Source organism: Bombus huntii, chromosome 8 (genome assembly GCF_024542735.1).
Source record: "Bombus huntii isolate Logan2020A chromosome 8, iyBomHunt1.1, whole genome shotgun sequence".
Classification (NCBI taxonomy): Eukaryota; Metazoa; Arthropoda; class Insecta; order Hymenoptera; family Apidae; genus Bombus; species Bombus huntii.
In genome coordinates this window covers 2198312-2223882 of record NC_066245.1, presented here as the reverse complement: position 1 = coordinate 2223882, position 25571 = coordinate 2198312, and the positions used below count along the sequence as shown (strand labels likewise).

Here is a 25571-nt window from a genome sequence, read left to right as displayed (position 1 = left end):
TACTAATGCTATTTTATAGATTTTCATAATATTCAGAAAATTCGTTCTCAGATTAGTTTCGCTTTTTATCATTTTTACAAACTGAAACGTATCGGTAAAGTAAATTTCCTTTTTTGTTACGTTTCCATACAAACAATAAAATCAGTTATATCGTTTATCATCAACCATTTATTATCCAATTGTCTGTTTTTATCTATATGATCTCGCGTATCTCTGGTACATCTTTAACTCAATAGTTCGAAATTACAACTTTAAACTCGTCAAACTTGAACTCGTCGATATACATATTGCATTGCGTGAATATTATATAACACGTACATATGTACCATAAAAGAGTGCATACATCATTCACGGTTCAATAACTAGATTATTAATGTTTCGTATTACAGCTGTTCATACTTTTTCGCTGGTAACTGAGAACGCCTCCACGTGGTTGAACGACGAACGAATATGGAGCCGTACTATACGTTCAAGGTAGGTTATACGGCATCGAGGTTATGTTTTCCACGTTGAAACATCATCAATTTGGCAATACAGTATTTCCTTGTTTTATTGCCAAAAGATTATTTATAAAAATACTACTAACAGCCAGAATATCTTTATCAATGTTAAATATCTCGTACGTAAAATCAAAAATATTAAGCTATGCAATTATGCAATTACAATGGAAACACCTTTTTTTACACATAAACATGGCATTTTAACCTGTAGCATCCCTATCTCGATCAAATTTTTTGTACAATATAATATCGTTTTTCATAATAGATTATTGTTATAAACAATTACACTTTTATTTCAAGCTATAACCATTTTCTATTTTATGGCAATCTTTTAGATAACGAACCTCCATTTACTCTGGATATTATTATTTCTAAAATTTTATATCGGTAGATATCTATTAAATGTTTAAACGTATCATTATACGAATTCTATTAACTTCACTGTCGTTCATTTTTTGACTTTCATAATTTTACTCATATCATATTCGCCAATTACTTTGATCTTATCATTAACTTCACGACCATGAAATTGTGTTTCATTGTCTTTCATTTTCTCGTTTCTCCGTTATGAATTGTTTTCATCGAATTTTCCATTCGATCATGATTACGAAACAATCGATTACAAAACAGGTAAAAAGCAATGCGTTTGACTTCATCCCAAATGGATAATGGATGCAAATATCGATATCGATCATTAAGAATTAGTCAATTCACGCCTAATGTCATCCGATGCGTAAGATATGGAAATATTATGTACTTTCAAAATAAACACACAATAAATACTTTTTTCTGTACAGAATGCATGCTTTTTCTTATACGATGCTAATTTTCGTTTGACAGTTTTGTACAGCAAGAATAAAAAGATAAGCTGTCCTATGTGCAATGAAAAGAGATCTTTCTTTTACTGTACAGCATTGTAATTATTGTTAATTATTTGGTGAAAAGAGAAAATATATCAAAGATGGAAACTCTCGAGCAATGCAATAATGTTAATGATGACAATAGCGATGGTGGTAGTAATGACGAAAACGATGACAGTGATAATGATCATGATGACATTGACGATGATGATGATGACGATAATAATGATGATGATTATGATGATGATGATGATGATGATGATAATGAGGACGATGATAATGATAATGATAAATGCAATGACGATGATGAAGAACAGGAGGATGAAGACGTTGATGCTGTAGATGATGATAATAATAATAACAATAATGATAACAATAATAGTAATAATAGTAATGCTCGTTAATTACACATCAGTTACAACAATTACACTCACATTCTTCTGATTAAGATGCAAATTCGCAATCTTTGTCAGAGTTCAAAAGAATAGCAGCAATCATCTTTTTCGTTACAGTTTTCGATAGTACTGCTTGGAAAGCGATTTATCAAGAATGAGCCATGCTAATGTAGGAATGAAGGTGAACACAAGTAATTTATCAGACATACGACAGAGAAAATCAGAAAAGAAATTTCGCGTAAACAGAATGGTGGGACTAGATAGTGATGAATCACTTCGATCGAATATTTCTGATATTACCATGGAAGTGGAAATTAAAACTGATGAAGAAACAGAAAGCGATGGAGAACATACACAGCGACTTATACCATCGCCAATTGATCATCAATGTATTAACGATGATGCGAAAAAATCAGTTACACGAGACACTCAATTTAGGCAATTTAGAGATGAGAATGTTTGGTCTATATCTATACAAATGTTTGTGCCTTTTCTGTTAGCTGGTTTTGGTATGGTGGCTGCCAGTATGTTACTGGATGTTGTGCAGGTACGTACGAGTACCGAATTTGATAGGAGCGCAATATAAAAACATTGAGAAAATGTTTAAACGCACACGTCGGTTGATTTCCTTCTTTCCTGTAGCATTGGCCTGTATATCAAACAGTATCCGAAGTATATATATTGGTGCCAGCATTGCTTGGCTTGAAAGGAAACTTGGAAATGACATTAGCTTCACGATTTTCAACTCATGCAAATCTTGGACACATGGATACAAAGAAACAGCAATGGACTTTGATCGTTGGAAATCTTGCTTTAATACAATGTCAAGCAACCGTAGTAGGCTTATTGGCTTCTTTAGCTGCTATCATACTTGGTTGGATTCCAGAAGCACAGTTTGATATTTACCACGCGCTTTTGTTATGCGCCAGTGCCTTAGTTACTGCATCCATAGCAAGCTTTTTGTTGAGCTTGGTGATGGTCGCAGTTATATTATTATCCAAGCGGATAAACATCGATCCAGATAATATAGCAACACCGATTGCAGCTTCCCTTGGTGATTTAACCACTTTGATGCTTCTTTCAGGAATAGCATCTCTTCTATTCAAAGCAACAGGTAAATATGTATATTTGTATATATGTATATGTAAACACAAAAGTGTATACAGTTGTTTAAAAGTAGAATAGCTTTCCACTAACCAAACATTCGCAACATTATTTCAGAATATGCACAATGGATAGCACCCATGTTAATAATATTTCATGTCATTGTCACGCCACTTTGGTATTATATCGCAGCTAAAAATCCATTTACCAAGGAAATATTAGATTACGGCTGGGCACCTGTGATATGTGCAATGTTAATTAGCAGGTATTTACATATTCTTCATTTTGAAAATGCATGCAATTGTCGCATGCAAAAATCAACATTGGTCGCTTAACAGCAATGTTTCATTAATTTTAGTATGGGTGGTTTGATACTAGATTATACGGTATCCAATTACAAAGGTATAGCAGTATTTCAATTAGTAATAAACGGCGTTGGTGGTAATCTAGCTGCTGTTCAGGCTAGTAGAATATCGACGTCTTTGCATAAAGATTGCCGATTTAATAATCAAGAAATACCCGTCGTTCGTTTCAACCCGTTCTACGTTTTCTGTACCAAAGGTACATCAATTATAACTAAACTTAAGATGTCTTCCATATGGTACAATGGGAATGTATTACAGGCGGACACGCAAGGACTGCTAGAGTTCTGTTAACAATGGTAATACCTGGTCATTTGATATTTAGCTATACCATTAGTTACCTCCAAGCTGGTCATACTTCCTTTACACCTATATTTCTCATTGTTTATCTGACTGCCGCTTTAGTACAGGTATACAGCCAATTTTTTATCAGCGCTTGTATTATATAATCAATAAAAAACGCAATGAACAATTAGATCATTGTATTCGTATTTTCGTTTGAATGTTAGGTAGTATTATTGTTATACATCACACAATTGATGGTTGTATGGATGTGGATACGGGGAATGGACCCAGATAGTTCTGCAATACCATATCTAACTGCAGCAGGTGATTTAATAGGAACAGCACTACTAGGAATCGCGTTTCACCTACTGTATGCCATAGGAGATGGAGATTCTGATGTTGGAGACTGATTGGATTTTATATTCGGAGCTCGCGTGAGATACCGAATGTGTATAGAAAAGAGAACATTGACGATTTTGTGTGATGTTTAATTGAGTTTGAAATATTTCATGCAATTCCTATCTTTATATATTGTATTCTGTAACAAGCCATATTATTATTTCTTTTATTCTTTGTTTTCTTCGCTGTTTTCTTATAGCTTATTTTCTTCTTTGCCACTTTTCGTTGTACAGTACTTTTTCTTGATTTTGATACAAATGTAAAAAGTAATGAATGTTATGGACGGAGGAAAATTATCTGATCTTGGAGCAAATCTTGGGATTGTTTCAAAGTCAGTCATCTCATAGGCAATACGTTCGTGAAGTTTACACGATATGTGATCGAATTGTTCGATTCTTAAATATCAATATTTACGTATTTTTACATGTATGTTATTAATGTATAAAGATACATACTTATCGTTTGTATTTCTTAATACCATCATGCAAACACGTACGTACAAACGTTAATAACATTTGACGAACACAGCGTTCATTTCAATTGCCATTTTTAAAGTGAGCACGTCCAGCATACCGTATATAACGCAACATGCTCAACTATTTTGTACCAAATATTGTACTTACTAGTCGAAATAAATTCGACTAAAATATATACGTCGTTGCACCTTTACTATTTCTCATCAATTTCCAGGTTTCCTCCTGTTCTATTTTTATTACGTACGGTATTATAATTGCTTTAAAAATTGAAGCATGTAATCCAGAATCAGAATGAACGTTAAAGGGGAAATGGATTAAGAGGAAACGCAGAAGGAGAAAAAAAATGAGGAAAAGTAGAAGAGAAGTATGAGTAGATAGAAGTTTCGCGATAAGATATACACAGGGGTAAGAACGCTATGAGTGCAGCCGCAGATAGGCCAAATTGTAATATGGTTCGAGTTAAGCGCAATTCTACTTGGACCGTAACAGTGGTGTCTTTCTTTCGTACGATATTGTACGATCGAGTTACGAATAGGGCTTAAAGGTTTGTAAGCGTAATCGCATAAGCGAGGCAGCATCTGAGCGTGTGCGTTCAACGAATATACATCATGATGCGTGCACGTGCACATCAACATTAGTCAACGATTCGCACACGCACAACGTACAAACGAAACGACCAAGCTGTGGTTGAGAAGCACATCAGCCTGTCTCCGTCAATGAAATAGTTAGATCTGTCAGTGCCAACTATCGCCTCGTTCTCGGCGGAGCCTTTTAGATTTTATCTATCGCGTTGCTTGATTAAGTCGTTTTCTAAAACTGTTCTCGTACTGACCTCCCTACGTCCGCCGCGGTAGCTTCTAGTTCTCAAGAAGAAAGGGAGAGAGTGTCGCGAACCTTGAGTCGATTGTTACCGGTCGAATATCCGTTTCTATATTTCTTTTGGATCCCTTTTTCTACTAAATACGTAATAACGAAAGGGTAACGGAAGAAATAAAAATCCGCTCAGTCGATTATACTTTTGTCTCGGATCCGTGTTATTCTTTTTCGTTTGTATTTTATCGTCCCCCATTCGTACGTTGTAGATACATACGTCTTTCGTACTCTGTCCTTCATTCTTCGTTTACTCATCGTCAATTACGAAAAAGAAAGAAAGAAAGAAAGAAAGAAGACAAAATAAAATACAGAACGAAAGTAACTATCAAAGTAGAAAATTATATATCAGTCATTGATTTTCATAACACGTTAAGTTTTAATTGGAATAGAAAGAAAAATGCAATTTGACGGTGTGTGAAGAAAGGCGATTGTAAAACACGTTTTAACGTGAATCTTTGTTTCGTGATCTATTTTCTTCTTACGTATTTCCTTGCTGTTTACTACCGTTCCGCCTCGCGATACAACCGTGAGTAAGTATAATTACGACACAACTACTATACCCCCTTTGTCATGAGATACGAGGGCGCTATAGGGACGAAGGAACGAAATTCTTGGCCTTCCATGATAAACGAAAGAGATGCGATTGAATGCACGCTTCACGGGTCACGGGAACCAAGTATCAAAACGTATGTTAAGTTATTGCTCCTCATGGTCGAACTTAAACACGTGGAGTAATTTATCAATTTGTGAATATGTTACGGAAGTGCTTCGTACTCGCGCGCCGTTAACGTTAAACGGCAATGTTTGCAAATCCCGATGCATGAATGTTGCAGGACATATTCGATTTCCGACCGCATACGATCATTTCATTTTTATAATTAAGATACTTCTGATTACCCGATGTCCTTCCGTCTTTATAACATGATGAGACGAACAGCGCTTTTTATTCACAATTTCTATTATTTCATTCATCTGCAGATATACTTCTACGATTAATATTACAACGTTGTGGTTATTGGATATTGATTTAACAAGTACATACTTACATTTGAAGAAATATGTCGTGCGGCTGTAGAACGATCGAAAATGATATATCGCACTTATAAGTACACGTGATATCATAACGTATCGCAATTACGATAATAGTAGTCACCCTCGGCATTCCTATCTCTCTTTTCCTTTTTCTGTACCTTCATTCTTTCCACTCCATTTTTCCATCGCATTATAAATTTACTCATTTGCATATTCGTGCCATAAATCGTAATTATTCTATCTTTAATTATTATTAAAACTTTACGTTTCAATCTTATTTAAAGTTATTTGTATCAATTTGTTTCGAACTTTATCGAGAGTGCTTAAATCTATTGAAAGAAATACCGACACTATTTTAATTATTTTTAATATCTATAAATTATTATATATCTAAGTGGGATACGTAACGATGTCAAAATTCTACAATTTTTCCTTCGAAGATCGCACACTTTGTAGATGCAATTGTAATTTTATACTTGCAGCAATTAGTTCTCTATACCACGTGTTTGAGATCAATTGCGACGTCAACATTATTCGTATTCAAGATGTGTTTAAACCGAGTTACTGTATTAAAATTGAATGAACTCATCGAGGAAAAAAAAAAGAGTAGAATTCGCAGGCAAAATACGGAAGTCGATTTAATTAGTGAGTAAGGAAAGTACATTGAATTAATAAAATACGGGAAACGTAGATTATCGTGGCATCACGACATAGTCTAGAGTTGAAACTCAATGTCATAGCGAATCACTCGATTTATGGACGACTAATTGTAAGAGATCTTACATAACCGGTCTTTTAGGAAATAGATAAGAATACATAGTGCGATAAAGATATAATAATACGTACACATACAGGAGATCCAATTAAATAGTAAATAAACATTGCGATGATAGAATCTGACTTAAATCGTATAATACAGTCGTGGAAACTTACGTTGAAATGATAAACGCGGAATGAATAAGTTTCAATATAAGCGATCTAGTAATGTATACAGCGAACTGATTAATACCGTAAATTTAGAGATTTCAAAGTGTGATAAATCAATATCGAGTTCGTGATCTTTACCGAGAAAACGCACCTACGTTCTAAATTCAAATAAATTCTGCCCCGGTATAAACGATATCGTGATTAAACATTTGTCGATTGATCGATTACATGATAGAAAATCGAATCTCGATGGGAGATTACATTTGAAACGGATTAAGGTATCGATTCTTTGCGCGAAGGTCGATCGAGCAAAATAACGCGATGGTAAAAGGGAGGAAGAGGTGGTGAGAGAGAAAGAAAGAGACAAAGAGAGGGTTTAACCGATAAACAAGTTTAAAAAAGTAGCCTCGTCGAGCGAACGAAATATAATCAAACATGCGAATGGATATTTAATTGCGTGAACGAACAGTTAGAATAACAGATAAACGTAAATAGATAAAGAGTAAGGCAGAAAAGTAAGAGAGATATGCAAGCAAGCAAACAGATAGGAAGGCAGGCAGGTAGGCAGGCAGCTAGGCAGACAAGCAAGAAAGCAGAAAAGCAGACAGGTAGATAGGCGAGGAATAACAGACGGTAAGGTAGACGAACAATCAAGGTTTACTTGGGCTGACGATCGATAAATTCGCGCTTGCTCCGTTTACCGTATGTTCCCGGTAAAAGTCCTAAGTGAGTTTAAAGGAGACAAACGTGATGCATGATCGAGATCAGTCGCGATGTAACCATAGCGTGAAACGGCCTCGCACCAGGCCACCAGCCTTACACCACCAGATGCGTGACGACGGTTGATTTTCTTTTTTATCAGAATCGATACAACAGTTTTGAGAACATTAAAAATCAGATTTTTCGAGTCTATGAATCTGGCCACGATTCGACACACCATCGAGGATTCCCTTACAGAGGTACAGGTATGGTCAAAGTATCGATGCACATCCAAGTATGATATTTATGTAACATCTTTCCAAAATTCATATTTCTTCCTTTGCCGAAACGTATTCGTTACGTAAACAGCAGGGACGCTAATCGATATCTTATAATCCGCAAACTACACTTTAGAGTTGTTCATCTTCTCTCTCTTTTCCTCTTTCTTTTTCTTCTTTCTCTTTTGACACCTTTTTCAAGCTAGAAAACAAACGTTTGATATCTTTGTCTTAATTTTCATTCGAAGAAACTATGTCCGAATAAAAATTGTGATCATCGACTATAGAAGTATTTTACGATTTTAAATAACCATAATATTCAAGTTTTTTCACGTAAAATTATAATATACTTGACTATTAGAATCGTTTTAAAGACGATCATATTCTTACGTGATATAACACGAACGAAATGTAGGTTGATTCGATATTTGATTTTAATTTTTTCTTTTTTTTATAAAGTGACTAGTGACAAAGATAAATGAGACAATGAAAAATTATGAGAGATGCAGATTAGTGAAAATGGATAGAAAAGAAAAAACAGTGATATCGAAAGTAACGAGTGGCAATAGACAACGTGTCGAATATAATGAATGCACCGATCGAATCATCGATAGTTTGGTACGAGCAAAAGAACAGTTTGCAGAATTCGTAACACCAAATCTGACTTGCTTACGACGTTAAAAGTCGATGTGTTTTAATTTTCGACGTGCCTTACAGTGGTTCCGAGCGAATCAGACTAGAGATATCGTCCCTCGCTGGTTACGTAATTTGCTCGATTCTTGTCCTGAAATACAACTACAACGAGCGAACATTTAGACAAGCGTTATCATTCTGAAAGGAGAATGGCTATATATCCGTGGCAGCGAGTCACACGGGGTCCTCAGTAGAAGATGATAGAGGACCAGGTGCATCAACATCCGGTACGACTACCTCCCGACAAACACGCCCATATCGATGTTACAGGAGCCAAAATTGAAAAGTACGTTCAACGATTGACATTATTTCGTTTTCAATCTTAAATCTGATACGCAGCTCGTGCATCCTCGAAGCGTACACGATAATAAATAAATTACGGACTAGTTGACAACCATGATCTTGAACGAGATATCGCTGATAGAATTAAGGCGTACGTTTTGCCATATCTGTGACTCGATTACATTTCTTGATTGGAATTCGGTTTACACATTCATAAAAATACCTGTTTATCTACCGTCGGGTATAAATACATGTATATGCTACAAACATGTATATTATGAATATATGCATTTTATATTAACTTTCTGTTGACAGTGATCAATGTAAGGAACCTTTGCTTTCCGAGAAGCAAACTACCCACAGGGTAACGCCAGTTCGTGCTCGTTCACGCACTATCTCAGAATCAACAGTCGGAAACACGATCATGGGCACAACTTCTGCCACAGGCACGAGTATGGTTGCGGTGACGGCTATGGGAACGGGCACGAATGCGAATGCATGGATGGACACCGTTGTCGGGGTGAATACTACCACCAATCCTACCGACAAATCCATCGAGGAAGATTGCGTCGAGGTACCCATGTTCGACGAGGGAACCACCGATAGCGGCCGCCTCCCCGACGTCGTCGCTGAGAGTAAAATCTACGGCGTAAACGGGGATGAACCCCTCGAATCGTACCTAGCGATCACTATTCAAGTTTTTATACCGTTTCTTATTGCCGGCCTTGGCATGGTTGGAGCTGGATTAGTCCTAGATTTGGTTCAAGTATGAAAACATTTTTTCCCTCGTCTTCCTCTATCTCTCCCATCGAAATCGGATTAAATACCGTACAGCTTCAGATTTAACATCCTTTTTATACGTCGCTGCTTTCCACAGCATTGGGTCGTGTTTGAGAAAGTGAGCGAACTCATCATTCTGGTACCAGCACTGTTGGGTTTGAAAGGAAATTTGGAAATGACTCTCGCATCTCGTCTTTCGACTCAAGCAAATCTCGGACACATGGACGCGCCGAAAGAACAGTGGCACATGATCGTCGGAAATCTCGTCTTGATTCAAGTGAGTCGGATTCACATTCTATTTTTAATCTTTCCTTGTTTTTTATCCGCAAATATTGTCTCAAGTGCACTCTCCCTTTCTCTTTATCTCTATTCTCTCTTCCACTTACCTATCGCTTTTTGCGATCGTTCCACATCATTGTCGATTTTTCTATTCCAACGCGTCGTCTGTTACTTTATTGCATCTTGTCGTCTCCTTTATCTCGTTTTTTTCCTACTCGTTAATTCCACGACTTTTTCCACAAACTCTAGCAATTGTCAACACATCTTACGATATATTGGCCACAAAAATTATTCCATGTCAGATACCTGAACTGACAAGACGTACGACTCGCAGGTGCCTTATCATTGGCGCCACAATTTTATTTGATTATACGTTCAACGCGTCAACGGTAAACGACCTTCAAGTGTAAACGTCATGTTACTTGCGCTCTTCCACCTGATCGTACGATCATTTACCACAAAATGCATACGTTTTAATTTGCAATATTCATTTTTTATTAATCTATTAACCAGGACATCCTTTATCTTGGGAACACTCGCAGTTCATTGGAAGAACATTAAAGATATCTACGTTGTACAGTTCCCTAATTATTTATCGGACTTATCTTGATACTCTGAAACGTTGCTATATTTTTAAAAGTCACGATATATCCTTTGAATATTTAATCGAAAAATCATGCAAAAAATGGGTAAGATGCGCGCAACACATCTCTATTTGAAGACCACAAGGGAAGAATGCGACAAGTTACGTTTTTATAGAGGATTCGTTTCCAAATTCGCCGTGCCGTCGCTCGACCTTGCACTGCCAAACCATTTTGTTCTTTGGTTTTCGGATTAAATACATTTTAAGAGATTTTAAGAATATTTATTGATTTTCTGTAAAATTTCAAGACTCGTCAACTATTTTGATGCTGCCAGATTTGCTAGATTCCCCTTTTCAAGCGACATCAAGCTCAGAAAGTTGATAAAAATGGACTCATCCTGTTCTTCCCGTGTAATTTTCACTTTTATTTGTCTCCGTTCCTCTGGTCAACAGTTTTTTAGTAATATGTCTTATACAGCCGTTATTTCTGCCGTTTGGCGTGATATTTGTGTAAAGAAGATCAGTTCGTGTTGGCAGTGCCAGGCGATAGTGGTTGGATTTCTGGGCTCTGTGGTGGCAATCGTAATGGGAGCATTCCGAAATGGTACCATCTCGTTGGATCATGCATACCTATTATGTGCAAGCAGCCTAGTTACCGCCTCTTTGGCATCCTTCGTCCTTGGATTGATCACCGCAGGTGTGATTGTTTTCTCCCGTCATTGTCACATAAATCCGGACAACGTCGCGACACCGATCGCCGCCAGTCTCGGTGACATCACTTCCTTAGCCCTGCTCTCTTGGATATCCACGATTCTCTACGAATCGATAAATAAACAAGATTGGGTCGCGCCTCTGGTGATCGCTTGTTACATCCTTGTCACGCCGCTCTGGGTATGGATCGCCAAGAGAAACAAGTACACCAACGATGTCCTTTACTTCGGATGGACTCCTGTAATGATCGCTATGTTGATCAGCAGGTGAGTACAGATATTCCGTTTCGTTAAAATTATTGCGAGTGCCAAGAACGACTCAGGAAAGTAAACAGAAAAAGAAGGCACGAACTAACTATTAAAGTGAACACGAACGACCGCTGTTGTTGACCAAGCAGTTGCGGTGGTCTAATACTCGAATTCATGGTGTCGCGATTCGAAAACCTGACCGTTTTCCAACCGGTGATCAACGGTGTCGGTGGAAATTTGGTAGCTGTGCAAGCAAGCAGGATATCGACGGCTCTTCATAAGCAAGCCGAACTGGGAACGCTTCTAATTCCACCGGGTCACACACATCCTGTTATCTTCATTACACCTATCGCTAACTTTTTTGGCAAAGGTAATTAAGCCATATTAACGAAACTCACGAGTCGAGACTTACACCGACGACCACGAGTATCAAGACGCTTGTTGATATTTAGTACAAATTGATTGCCATTTACCGCTTTTATTTTCTTGTTATTATATTATGAATCTGTTATTTCATTGTCATCGTATGGCAAATCGGAAACCATGGTGATGCGAATCAAGATATTGGGAATTTGCATTTCGTTATTTGTTTCAAATCGTGCAAGAATCGTTCCTTTAGTTTCATAATTAATTAAGTTATGCCTTTGATACGTTTCCGTAATTTGGAAAAGTACAAGGAATTTCTTGTAACAATATTTTACGAAAAATACCAGCCTTTAATAAAATAATAAAGCGAAACATGGTAAAATTTCCCAGTAAACGTAACACGTGGTTTTGTCCTAATGCTCATTGTCGACGGTGTATATGCATCTGTCTCCACTTAATATCAACCTAAAGGTGAATTAATTACTTCCTCTTTCTTTGATTGTCAGGTATGCACGCGAGAACAACAAGGGTCCTAATGGCGATGGTTATACCAGGTCACATCATTTTCATTTACCTGATCAATTATATGAAGGACGGCAACACTTCGTTAACGCCACTCTTCGTTTTTGTTTACTTGTGTGCCTCCACGCTGCAGGTTGCTGCTCTCCTGTACATTGCTTACATAATGATACACTGGATGTGGAAGCGAAAAATCGATCCCGATAATTCAGCAATTCCGTACTTGACGGCAATGGGGGACCTATTAGGCATCAGTTTATTGGCAATCGCTTTCCAATTCCTCTATCTCGTTGGAGATCAGGATTCTGATCAGACGATCGCTCCATAAAAATTGCATTCTAATAGATTGCAAAGATTTCGTCGATTATTTCCTGTGAGGCGACTATAGTTATCGATGCGTCGTACAAAATATCCTCTCTCGAAAAATCATTGACATCGTCTTCGTCACCGGCATCACCATCGTCGTCGTCGTCGTCGCTGTTATCTTCATTATCATCATCAACGTTACCATCACCGTCATCATCATCGTCATCGTCATCGTCATAGTCGCCGTCGCCATCGTCGTCGTCGTCGTCGTCGCCATAGTTTCCGTGGTTATTATCGTCGTTACATATTCTATGTTTTTTTCCTTGTATAAGGAAAATTACAAATTAGTTAATCGCTTTGTTAGTACGCCATGTGGAAAGGTAATACTTTTTTTGCACGAAAGAAAGCAATACATCGAAAAAATGTATATGTAACTGAATGAAGGCCAATGCCTAATAAGGCTGTGCTTTTGCGGAGGTACATATATTGTATAGTAATATAGAGCATACCTTGTTGCCCGAAATATTTTTGTTTGAATTAAACCGAATTCTCATGCAGATGACTCGATTCAACTTAGTTCGATTCGGTTTGATTCACTACTTAGTCCCGTACTACAATGATTCCGCGATATTATTTTCCTTGTTCATCTAGTCGTGAAGAAATTAAGTTTATCATAATTGGACTATGTATGTACACGAGGTCTTATGATAGTCTTTAGCTATAAATAATTTTAGATCGATGGGCAATCCGCGTTTTCGCGAAGATTGTGATCAGAGATAAGTAAAAGAAGGAAAAGGCATCCCAGAATCCGGATATGAAACAGTTTAAGAAAGAAGTATATTCGAGATATTATTTCAGCTTGGATACTACACTGAATTTTGTTTTTAGTTGATCAGTCGTTAAATCGCATATGTTACGAACTGAATGAAATCCGCATACCTAATATTTGTAACATCGATACAATGTGTACGTGTCTTCGAATAGTTGCCTTCGTATACGATGGGAATTAAGTAGGTAATTTAAATATCGAGTGATGTCCACACGAACTATTTTTGAACGCTTTGAATAACTTGTTAACGAAGTTAAGGGGGCGGGACACTGAGCGACCCTCCTTGTAATAACTATTAGCGCATTCTCGATCACTCAATAAAATCAGTCGCAGTGCGGCATTGTAGAAGTTCATATTTCGCTATGATAGTTACACATCTGCTATAGTCCATAATTTCGCGAGTCTTCCACCGAAGCTAGACGATTATCGACACTGCAAAATGTATTTTCTCTATGTACACAGATTATATTGAATATGTACCTCGAAACGAGTTAGGTTTCGTCATAGGAGGTTTCTTTAGGAGTGTCGCCGATAGATACACGCGCATGTTGAAATGCAAACGATGCAAACATATACTTTGTCTCTTTTTTGTCTTAACACGCGTACACGAGCGTAGCATATGCCTAAAATTTGAAAAACATTGTAAAAACCAGTAGGAAAACCACACCAAAGATTAGGCTATAAATATATCTTGACAATAATGTTTGTTTCAAGGAGGCAGATAGACTATTTTTTACCCAACACGAACAAAAGGTGTAAAGCAAAACTCTTCCTTTTACAAATATAGATACAGATTTCACGAGAACGATAAACGTTCCGTTCTAGGAAAACTCGGAGGAAGATACTTCATTGCTTAACCAGTATCTTTTAAGTGAATTTAATTTTTTCCCCAAACAGATATGTATATATTTACATACGTGCCAACAATAATGATACGAATGATGAAATATTTTCCTTCGAGTCTCTCCTAACACTCGAACGAAAAGAAAATAAAATTTGAACAGAGGAAAAGCGAGGAAGAGAAAGAGAGAAGAGAGAGGCAAAACTAAATTTGGACACACATAAATTTCAAGAGGATGAAAAAGGAATGATAATTATTTTTTAATACGGTGCTACTGAAAAGAAAGTAGGTTTACGACGGCAAAACGCATGCGAGCTGCTACGAACTATAGACGTAAATGGCGAAACGAGCTCGCTTATTCACGTCATGGTACCTGTTCTTCGTCAAAGTATACGCATTCTAAAATGTCATAGTTCGATCGAACGAGTCAAGTAAGAGGAGCGTTAACCATTCTTTAATGGTGAGATTAAAATCGAGATGCCATGCTGGTACAAAGCGATTGAACGCACATTTGAATGAAACATTGATAGTAGTTTTATATAATAAAATTAAATGAAAAAAAAATCTAATGTGCTTCTTTACATTATCGTTTAAATTATTTTTTACCTATCCTAATCTTTCTATTCCACTTATCAAAATATTAAAACATTATTGAAGGGTAAAAGAAATTGAAAACCTCAACGCATACAAAATATCGAAGTTACTTTATTGCAGGTTTCTTAATCTCCAAAAATAAGTTTATATCGTGTATAATTTCGAAAACAACTAAAGAGACAGATGCAACGCAGGTACCACTTCAAAGTACAATGAAAACGTAATTATTTACAAAGCCCATTACCCTGATCCAGCTGGTTTCAATGACCTTGCGATATATCGTCAAGGTCTATATGTTGTGTAACATCGTCTATACATATAGGCGCCGCTCAGCATCAGCCTTCAAAATGTTTGCAAAAGTACTTTCGGTACTATGTATCCCATTATGTCTTTTATTATTTTACATGTCTTCTAAGGATTTGGCTGAGTCTGGATTAGGTTTCATTTAGGTAGTAAATAAACGACATGATTATAATTTCTTACGAAATTATTATTACCATTAATCTGGAAGGTAATTATGTAGAATAATACATACTTCACCGATATGACCTTAATATATATTGTCAAGCTCAATGACTGAGTAATTCCAGACAATCGTCACTTGGTTTTAGATTCGATGATATTGTATTGATTGGATATACACATATTTTTTGAACGCGCCATTATCGTAAATGCAGCTGATTTTGAAAAAAATAGAAACAATGCTGCACCGAAACAGGTGCGAAAAAGTATGCGTTTAAACAATCCAATATGCATATAATGGCATCGAATTGTCAGCGATGTATATATGCTTTGTTTATGTTAAGTATCAATATCTTACTAACGCCTATTATTTCCGCTGCGGTCACTTGAATTCTCGAAATACTTACTCATTGTCAGATGCAACTACTTTTACGCGCAGTATTGTGCTTATCTATGTACTTTCACTTTTATATCTGAAACTGAAGCCTACTGACAGTTATACGTGGATAGAGTAAAACTACTCAACGCGTTGGCTTGGTAACATATCTCAAGGCCATTGAAATCGGTAGCGGTCAATTGCTTTGTAAATAATTACAGTAGAATTTTATAAAAGTATGAATTGCGCGTAATCAAAAGAACAAACGTGTATCTACCATAATTAGAATAATGAATGAAATTCGAAGATGAGTGGTGATTGTATAATAATCGATTCTAGAATTAACTGGGCACATGTATATCACATATTTATACATGAAAAACTATAATACAACGCATACAATAATTTAAAAAAAAGTTATCATCGCTTCATATACCACAAAACCATAAGCTGTACACAATTCAGTCTGACAAAGTGCTTGTAGATTCGCTTATTGTAATTTTGCTTCTTCCTTTGCTTTCCAAAGAATTAACTCCATACAAGCGACAGCATCCTCTTTGCTGTCGTGTCCACCAACTGTAATATGAAACAAAAGATTAGTTATAGAAGAATTGTTTTTACTTCATCACAAACCTTAACGTGCAAAGAAATCACGAAATAAAATATCGTTATTGAACTATACATTGAACTATGAAAAAAGAATAAAAAAGTATATGATTCTAAACTAACCGTCATTTTGAATAATCTTCCTTAAATATTCGGAACAAAGATTCTTTAATGCTCTCTTTTGTGGATAACCATTTTTGTGTGGAAACATCACGCTTGTATCAACGACAGTATCGTGCAAAAGCCTTAAAGCTTTGAAATCGCTTTCTAAACTATGACCCACTAATATAGTTTTATCTGAAAACATTGTCAACAACGTTGCTTGGACATCTAATAACGTTGTTGTCACGTCTTTCATATTTTCCTCCGTAATCCCAGAAAACCTGTATAAGCAATTTTAATATTGATTTGATTATTTATAAACATTGTATGAAAAATTACTTTTCTTTTTATTTGAAAGGAACAGGAGAAAATGAAAGAAGAAATATTTTTATATTTTTTACCTTGTATTATAATCGATTATAGGATTTTGGGGATTCACTAGCGTCTCATATACTACACTGCAATCATCATCAATGACTGTTATCCTGGTTAGTTCCAATCCTTGAGTTGTATAACACATTTCACAATCGAGTGCATATACCCCTTGTTCTTCTACCGGCGTATCTTAATAATAATAACAATGAGGACAAATAATAGAATACATATAAACTAGAGTTGGAAATAGAGATCAATAAACATTTACAAATTACCTTTCGGTAAAGTTCTCACGTAACCACGAAGGTTTTCGTAGTCTGTATAATCCCAAACGTGCGTCTTCGCGTCACAACAACCAGTTGCAGAACCATATTGTTGACAGCAACTGTATTTGCTTTCACCTCTGATTGTGAATTTTCTCCCCCAATGATATATACAGTTCTGTGATCGCGAAGCAAATCCTCGTTTATCAATCGCATAGGTTTGACCACATCGACTACAAATTCTTTCGTTAGGCACTTTTGACAGAACACTTTGATTTCGTGTGTTAGTTACATAGACTTTGGCACGACCCTGCAATTGAAAGAAATTGATATTTTCACGAATATTTTACTATATTTCTCAAAAGCTTTTTTCCCTCGGTTTACCTTCTGACCATCTGGATGTGGACGAGGAAACCCGTTATCTTGAAGTTGTTGCTCCGTCATTATCCATTTTTTTAGCATACCATATAAAGCTGCCCCTTTAAATTTCGTAATGGATCTTTTTGTTTTAAGAACACTCCACGAACCTTTAGTTTTCCCAGCCAACACTGTTTCATGAGAAACTGTACTACTACCTGGAATTACTATTGCATTATTATCCACAGATGAATTTTGATCAGCCTCTTTTCTCAATCTATGCGTAGCAAGCATGCAGGAATTTTTGTAAACAGCTAGTGCTTTGCATCTTTCGTGACAAGCATATTCTTCTTTAATCGCACGTTGTGCTGCATCCTCGGCATTTGTGTAAATTAATACACATACGTCATGCATCATATTCACATAATACTGACGAACGTTTAAAGGAAATTTCTGCGTGGTTACTTGTAATGGTTCAGGACGAATTAACTGAGGAACCTGAAACACAACCAAGACATTATACAGCTCTGTACGCCTATAATTAATTAAAAGACAGGGAATACAGACCATTTGTGGAACGTGAGCTATGCGTACACCACTCTTCGCCGTTTGTGCAGCTGTTTTATAATTATCTGCGGCTTTCGGTTCCACTAACTTTCCTACATTTTCTGTTACCTTTCTTTTTTCTAGTGCTAAGGATTTAGCATACGGTACATGTGCAATTCTGACACGACCTGTCGAATATGTAATTAATTATTAACAGTTTCTATTTATACTTTAAAATATCTTCATGCAAATACTTTCTTAAAAAAATAGTTATGTACCATTCCCATTTAACTTCAATTCCTTGTTACTCGTTATACCTATCGCTTCGGTACAATTACGACGTACATCCTTGGGAGCACTACTACTTGCAGAAATTGCTTTTTCTGCTACAGCATCGCGCATCAGACGCCACCTTTCGTACATTTTCTGTTGTGGATTTACAAATTTTCTCGCCTGTTGATTAACTCCAATTTGCCTGATAACACATGCAGCTGCTGAAGGATGTGCTACTCTTTTCTTGCCAATTTCTTCTACCTGTTCCTTTTCTTTTTCGTGCAATGCAGATGATCCGACTTTCAATGGTTCTGCTACCCTTGATTGTTCTGGTACTTGGTATTCCTTGTAACAACATTCCCAATAAAAATAAGTATACACAAATTAATACATTCTATATTGCAATTTTTAAGTCCCCAGAATTGTAACAATATCAATTTATTACACATACCTGAAATATCTTTAAACACTCTTCTTGTACATCATGGTCTGAATCAGACATGCTAAAAGTTACATCAATATCATTACTGATGATACTACTATGATGATCATCATTCTCTTCATCATTGTCATTCATGGAATTCAGGCGAATGCTTTCTAAAGAATTTCCGAATCTCTCGGTTAAATCTTTCTTTTCCTTACTCTTCACATATTTTTCGTTTGTTGTATCGTCCAACCTACGATGCGTTTTCAAATGTTTGCTACTTCTATCACTTTTATTCTTAGTGTGCTCTTTTGAAGAACTCTTGGAATGCCCATGATGTTTCCCAGACCTATGATTGTCCTTTCTATCGCTCTTAGATTTGTGTTTACTGTCATCTTTATCTTGGACCTTGTCCTTTTCCTGATGTTTGTATTTACTCCTATCCTTATCATGATTCTTATCTTTTGATTCTTTGCTTTTGTGTCTCAAATGATTTTTATTTTTACTTTTACTATGCGAACTGGAATGCGACCTTTTACTTGACTCATGCTTTTCTTTATACCTTTTATGAGATGTACTGTGATCCCTTTGATTTTTGTCTTTATTATTATCCTTGCTTTTATATTCCTTTACATTTTTAACCGTACTTTTATTCAAATCTACCTCTGATACATTTCCTTTTTCACATTGTGAAGATTTAGAACTCTCATCACTAGGGAACGTTTCTTGTTTCAGAGTATCGCTATATGTCAATATTTTTTCATTATGATTTTCTTTGTTAATAGTTCTATCAGTGCTATCTATTATCTTTGGAAAATACATATCCTGTAAATTGTTCACATAGTCAGATTTTTTTACATCAGGATAAGATTCATTTTGTTCTATAGTCTTAAAATCAATGTGTGCAGTATTATTTTTATTTGTGTCATCATGATCGTCAGTGTTATCGCAATCATTACTATTCTCTTCTTCATCGTCAGAAAATTTTGGTTCGATATCTAAAGAAGAATCTGGAGATATTTTACTAGACTGTGCATCAGAAGTTGATTTAGAGCATGTGAGTACTTTATCCATCATATTGAGATCTGTTTCAATATGATCCAGTGCAGATTCATTTAATCCGTCACCCGTTTTTAGTCGAGTTTTCACTTTTTTTGGGACATATTCTTCCCTTTTCTTTTTATTCTTTGGATAATAGGTCTCCCTGAGTTTAAGTAAATATTCATTTGAACTACCATCCTTAGATGAATTTAGTGAAGCTGAGTCTGATTTGCATGTAGGTATATAACTCTGCATAGTATCCCGAACTTCAGGTGTGATTATCACAGTAGGTTTGTATTTAATTTCAACACTTTGAGGTTCTGCAGATTCATTGCCCATATTTAACCAAGGTTTAGTTTCATCCGGAGAAGATTTACGTTTCACAGCTACTGTATTTTTTCTAGTTGGCATATAGGATATTATCGGTATGTGACGTTTCTTTAGTTCTGCAATTGGTGTTGGATTATAAACGCATGGTTGCATATTAACTGGTGCTGGTGTATTTGTTCTTTCTTCTACCATAGTGGCCTTAACATTGTTTACTGTACCAGAAGATCCAGTGGTTAATGTTGGTTTTAATTCTTCAACTACCTGAGAAACAACATTCTGACAAGACAATTTATTATCTACATCTGTGACACTTCGATTAGCTAGGACTTTTTTGACAGCTTCTGTTACTAATTGTTGTAAAACGCCTGAATCAGATGTTACCATTGTAGCAGCTTTAGAGTCTTCAGCTTGACCCGCGGAATGGTTTTCCACTGTCTCTGTAGCCTCTGTGGTAACTCCAACATCTTCTAAAACAATATATAAACTTATATTTTTTAGATAAATGGTTTATGCTAGAAAACACTGAGATAAAACCGAAATAAATTTCTCGAGCAATATAAAATATCACGCGTAATATATTTATGATAAAGGAAAAGCTGAACAATAAAGGAACTTACCTCGTTTCGAATGCTTGAAATGACAGTAAGGTCTATCGCACGCTCCATTTTCATAAAATGGACAGTTTATAGCTTTAAAGTAACCAGTCGAAGGCAACATAACTATTTCATTGTATTTTATACTTTCGATCACTCATTCTTTGAAATGGTATCGTATAAAGTCATATTAGAACATTGGCTTTTAAACAAAACCAACCTTTGTAAACTTGCTTTATGTATCAAACATTATTCTTTTTTACATTTAATTAATGGACACGTGTGATTATTATAAATCAAGAGATTTATGAAGTTTTATTAGACACATCGAAAACACGAAACTCAAAGCGAAGCGAATCCCGAGAACAGAGGTTATGTACAATTGAGTAGTACATTTCCCTATTTGCAATTTGTTTGAAAGTATTCAATCCCTTCCTTCCCCACCAGAACCAACCACCCTAACGACATCTTACTGTTTCCTCCATCTGCTCTTCCTCAATTTCGTACTTTTTTCAAATCTGCAATGACCAATAATGACGGTAAAACAATTCTATTATTATAACAATGGGTGCAAATATATAAGAAGTGCGGTCGTATATTGTAATTGTTTTTCTAATTTAATTGTACAAAACAATACAATATTCTAAATAAATACTTGATTCAAATTAGTAAAAATATGGCACTAAATTTATAACTAGGAACTTATAATCTAAATATATTTTAAATCTAATAAAAAATGAATCCGGAATTTATTAATAATTGAACCTAATATGTGTATTAATTCGGAATATATTTCGAAAGTTTTATATTTCGAAAATTCGGTATTAATGAATATTTTGGTTAAATATTTGAGAATATTAACATAAAAATAAAATGCAATATATTTTGAAAAATAAGGTTTTCGTTTTAATTTGTCAGTATCCCTTGTGTTCTTTAAATAATTTTCATCTTCCGATAAATAGATTTGCATCGCATAAATTTTAAGTACGCGCCTAATACTATATTGTTATTTCCACCAAGCGATTCATGCGTTACCACATCTCTACGATTTCTTACTACCTATAGTTCAGCTAGTACAAAATGGTCGACGTGCCTTGACTGTATGATACAGATTGGTAGATACAACATTTTGTTTCCTCATGAAGGAATTAGATACAATACACTACGTGTAATATTAATGGATTTATAAAGGTTATTGCATTTCAGGTGTGTATTATTTTTAATGTTAAGTGATATCTTTCAATAAGCAAAGTAATTAAGTCGAGCGTTCACCTGTCAATACGGCTTCTTTTGGCAGCAAAGTGTGTACGTCGCCCTTATCAGAGTGTGAAAGACTGCATATATAACTGATGTTTCCCAACTCATAATAAGTCTAAAATATATCGTAATTGTGTTGTACTTTTTATTTGCGAATTTTTTCATTAACTGTATAAAGATTCTCGAATTTATATGTTTTATGAAATGTTTTCGAAACGATAAATTTAATGTAACGCTATTTGTAATATTTACAAATGTTTCAGTATCCGATTTCGGAAAAATTAAATAATCATTTAATCGTCGGAAATAAAAGAGATGGAAAAACGACAGGAAATATTGGCTCCGTTTTCCTCTGGTAAGTTGCTACTAACACAAAGACATGAGTAATTTCTCTCTGTCTATATTATATACATTTATTGATACCATCATTGTATGTAATAAAATATTGAAAGAAGGAACATAATATTTCTTAGAGAGTTGATATCCTGTCTATATTTTATTTACTAAAGCCTTTCTTTCTCCTGTAAAAAGTATAAATGTTTATTGTTAATATTTCATACAAATATTATATGTAAATATTAGATATGTATAACTTTTTATATATTTGTTATGGAATATATATTCCAATATTGTTTCAATGTTATTGACTTAATATACAAATACAGTTATGTATATTAATTCAAAGTAGAATTAACGTTGTAGTATAGATGTGTGTCTTGTTTTCATAACTTTTTAAAATAAATTAATTCTCTTTAGTCTTCATTTGTGACTTTAAATCGAATAAATATTATATTATACATATGCAATTTTATTTAATAATCTGTTATTATTATTATGCTTTTGTTTAATAATTAAAAACGAATTTCTATTGTAACAACTATAACTTTTTGTTTAAATTAATATTTTAGTTGTAATAAATTTTCTAAAATAACAATTTTCTACAGAAACTTGTCATTTGTTATATTTATAGGATGAGAATATATGTATGTATATTTAATTTTCACATGATTGGATTCAATGCTTCCATGAGTATAAAATTGATACAATACTGGTATTCTAAAATTATACATTTTATCAATACTTCAAAATATAGAAGTGTAATAGAAAATATTTGAAATAAGTTATAGTTAAGCATAGCTAAATCATAATCAAAGTATTTCGAATTTATGTATAATATTTTTACTAATAAAAATATAAAAATTAAAACAAATTTAAATGATATTTTTATATTAAAATTATTTAGCATTTAAAAAATATTAAACAAGTAAAAAATTTAAAAATATGGTCAAATAATGAATTCGTCATTATTCGGATTAAATAATAATTTAGTTAGTTTAAGATGAGACTCCAAACAGATACAATTTAGATTTAAAAATATTTTGATTAAAGCCTAATAACTCTTGTAAACGATATTTAATCGCGAGATATGAATTATGAATACGGAAACAAAAGATAAAATTATTGAAAAGGGTGGTAATAAAAGTATTAGGTTGAAGGTTGGAGGTCGGTTAAGGATCGGGGGTGCATGGAGGTGGGGTGGCACGCGCGGACCAACGGATCAATTCGCGCTTGGGAGCTACGGGGAAAAGCAACAGTGTGTCTACCCCTTGCTTCCCGGAAAAGTACTTGATACGATTTAATCTCTTTTATTTATTCGTGATACTAGGATGACAATAAACAGTTCATCAAATCAATATGTAGGTACAATAGAATATGTTAATTGATTGAATATTTTCATCAGGAGTGTCATTATCCGGGTGATTCATGTGACCAACATCTATATTAGATTCTCTTTTTTGATAAAATTACAATAACATGTAACTGTTCGATCAAATATAATAAGAAAACTGGTTTTATCAGTAGAAGTGATAAGATCAAGATAATAGTCCTACATTTATTTATTACCAATTAACGTTAAATCGATGTAATAAGACATACTTGTTTCCGAATTGTGACATTTGACAGACGACCTTGGATTATCTGTGATCGATATTAATGTAATAAAATATAGCTACTATTTTCAATTAAGTTCGTTTCGATAAAAGAACTGAACAAATTATTCGTATTGATATTCACACGTTTATAAAATTAAAAATACAAATATATATACCATACAATTTGACCTGGTTTTCATTGAATATATCTTTATACATTACTGACATGAGAGCGGGAGGCTGCTGCAATTGTCACGAGCGGGTCCCCTATTTGTTCTCTTCGCAGTCAATAGACGCGAGGACATTTGGATATCGGTTTTCTCATATCTCGATGCAGTTCATGAAGTGCGATATTCCTTGTTGCAGTACCGTCTTTTTCGTGAAAGATTATCTTACAATCTAATTTTTGAGTAATTTATATTGTGCCATACAATAACGTATTGTTATTACTTAAACTGATCACTGAATGTGTTTAAATAATAATTATTTTGTTATATTTCATCTCTGTATTATATAGTCATAAATAATAAAAAATGATTTGTTTTTAATATGCTTATAGATGAATGTCCAAATAGTGGGGAGGATAGTGAAGAAGATGTAATAACTGATTATTTAGGATCATCGCATTCTGATTGCGATCGTATACCTATTATTAATGGAGATCTTGGCAGTTTAAATTTACATGGAAATATAATTACTGAGACCGGCTACACCAAAGACAATACAGAGAAAACGGCTATTACAATGTCTGAAGGGACTGAAAGAGATGAACAGCAACAGCAGCATTCGCTGCTTACACTTGGCACTAGTAGTCAAGCTCAGACTAATCCGTTGGTGCCAATTATTAGTGTCACACCTCATTCACCTGGTCTTGCTAAAAACTACCCAGTTTTAGGTAAATATTTTTGATTTTTGATTTATGTAACTCCATGCATTACATTTCATTGATCTCAGTATCACTTGACATTACAAAATTTTATGTGCTTTTGTGGCTAACAATTCGTTCACCTCCTTGCAGAGGACAACTTGCAGCATCTGCATGAAATCCATGATTGTATTCAGCGTATGAGAGATCTGACGCTGAGCAACTGGGGATATAATCACCGCACATCTCACAATGATGTACCTCAACGGTTAACTTCATCATGTCCTTCCCTATGTCCTTTCATTTCACCTGAAATTGCACCACGCTCAAGCAATAATGATACAGGATCTGATCCTGATCTCCTTGCTAACTGTTCTACCAACAGCTCTCCCACACATTTTCCATCAGTAGGTCCTCGTTCACAGAATGCACAAGGTATAGACAGAAGACGCAGCTGGACTGACTTGGAAGACACTCGATGTGGGCGTCGCAGATATTCTGGGCAAAATCATCTACAAGCACAAAACATGGTTAATATTGTCTGAT

General features: G+C 35.0%; 5 protein-coding genes across 23 annotated transcripts in view; 3 read left to right on the top strand and 2 right to left on the bottom strand.

Moving 5' to 3' along the window:
• Positions 1-328: 328 nt before the first annotated feature.
• On the top strand, positions 329-4574 carry LOC126868935 (solute carrier family 41 member 1-like). 2 transcript variants are annotated; one of them, XM_050624950.1, is made up of 7 exons: positions 329-474; positions 1873-2302; positions 2398-2869; positions 2977-3124; positions 3218-3420; positions 3483-3631; positions 3731-4574. In XM_050624950.1, exons 2-7 carry the CDS (start codon positions 1910-1912, stop codon positions 3914-3916), a joined length of 1551 nt encoding a protein of 516 aa, XP_050480907.1. In that variant the 5' UTR covers positions 329-474; positions 1873-1909; the 3' UTR covers positions 3917-4574. The 2 variants fall into 2 exon arrangements, with proteins under 2 accessions (XP_050480907.1, XP_050480908.1); XM_050624951.1 differs by lacking the exon at positions 329-474 and adding an exon at positions 481-619.
• A 536-nt stretch (positions 4575-5110) lies between these two features.
• On the top strand, positions 5111-14503 carry LOC126868932 (solute carrier family 41 member 1-like). Of its 15 annotated transcripts, none has more exons than XM_050624939.1 (9): positions 5112-5359; positions 8076-8178; positions 8657-8808; positions 8908-9169; positions 9481-9931; positions 10043-10222; positions 11345-11784; positions 11916-12136; positions 12639-14503. In XM_050624939.1, the coding sequence occupies exons 4-9, from the start codon at positions 9081-9083 to the stop codon at positions 12977-12979; spliced, it is 1722 nt and encodes a 573-aa protein (XP_050480896.1). In that variant the 5' UTR covers positions 5112-5359; positions 8076-8178; positions 8657-8808; positions 8908-9080; the 3' UTR covers positions 12980-14503. The 15 variants fall into 15 exon arrangements, with proteins under 15 accessions (XP_050480899.1, XP_050480898.1, XP_050480893.1 ...); XM_050624934.1 differs by lacking the exon at positions 8657-8808 and adding an exon at positions 5464-5572 and having other exon boundaries at positions 9029-9169; XM_050624930.1 differs by lacking the exon at positions 8657-8808 and adding an exon at positions 5464-5784 and having other exon boundaries at positions 9029-9169.
• On the bottom strand, positions 12990-14333 carry LOC126868355 (trigger factor-like). The gene is made up of 2 exons (XM_050623689.1): positions 14267-14333; positions 12990-13279 (listed from the first exon to the last, which is right to left on the bottom strand). Exons 1-2 carry the CDS (start codon positions 14331-14333, stop codon positions 12990-12992), a joined length of 357 nt encoding a protein of 118 aa, XP_050479646.1.
• A 1897-nt stretch (positions 14504-16400) lies between the features above and the next one.
• On the bottom strand, positions 16401-21540 carry LOC126868922 (RNA exonuclease 1 homolog). Of its 2 annotated transcripts, none has more exons than XM_050624908.1 (9): positions 20994-21540; positions 19033-20843; positions 18587-18926; positions 18330-18496; positions 17790-18260; positions 17418-17715; positions 17169-17331; positions 16789-17048; positions 16401-16635 (listed from the first exon to the last, which is right to left on the bottom strand). In XM_050624908.1, the coding sequence occupies exons 1-9, from the start codon at positions 21091-21093 to the stop codon at positions 16550-16552; spliced, it is 3696 nt and encodes a 1231-aa protein (XP_050480865.1). In that variant the 5' UTR covers positions 21094-21540; the 3' UTR covers positions 16401-16549. The 2 variants fall into 2 exon arrangements, with proteins under 2 accessions (XP_050480865.1, XP_050480866.1); XM_050624909.1 differs by having other exon boundaries at positions 19033-20840.
• Positions 21541-22015: 475 nt separating this feature from the next.
• Positions 22016-25571, top strand: part of LOC126868920 (rho guanine nucleotide exchange factor 18) — a 15964-nt gene continuing 12408 nt past the window's right edge. For all 3 annotated transcript variants that reach the window (XM_050624903.1, XM_050624902.1, XM_050624901.1), the window contains exons 1-4: positions 22016-22175; positions 22490-22581; positions 24720-25055; positions 25179-25555. In XM_050624903.1, the coding sequence (XP_050480860.1) occupies positions 22542-22581; positions 24720-25055; positions 25179-25555 (753 nt within the window). In that variant the 5' untranslated portion in view covers positions 22016-22175; positions 22490-22541. The remainder of the gene's footprint in view (positions 22176-22489; positions 22582-24719; positions 25056-25178; positions 25556-25571) is intronic.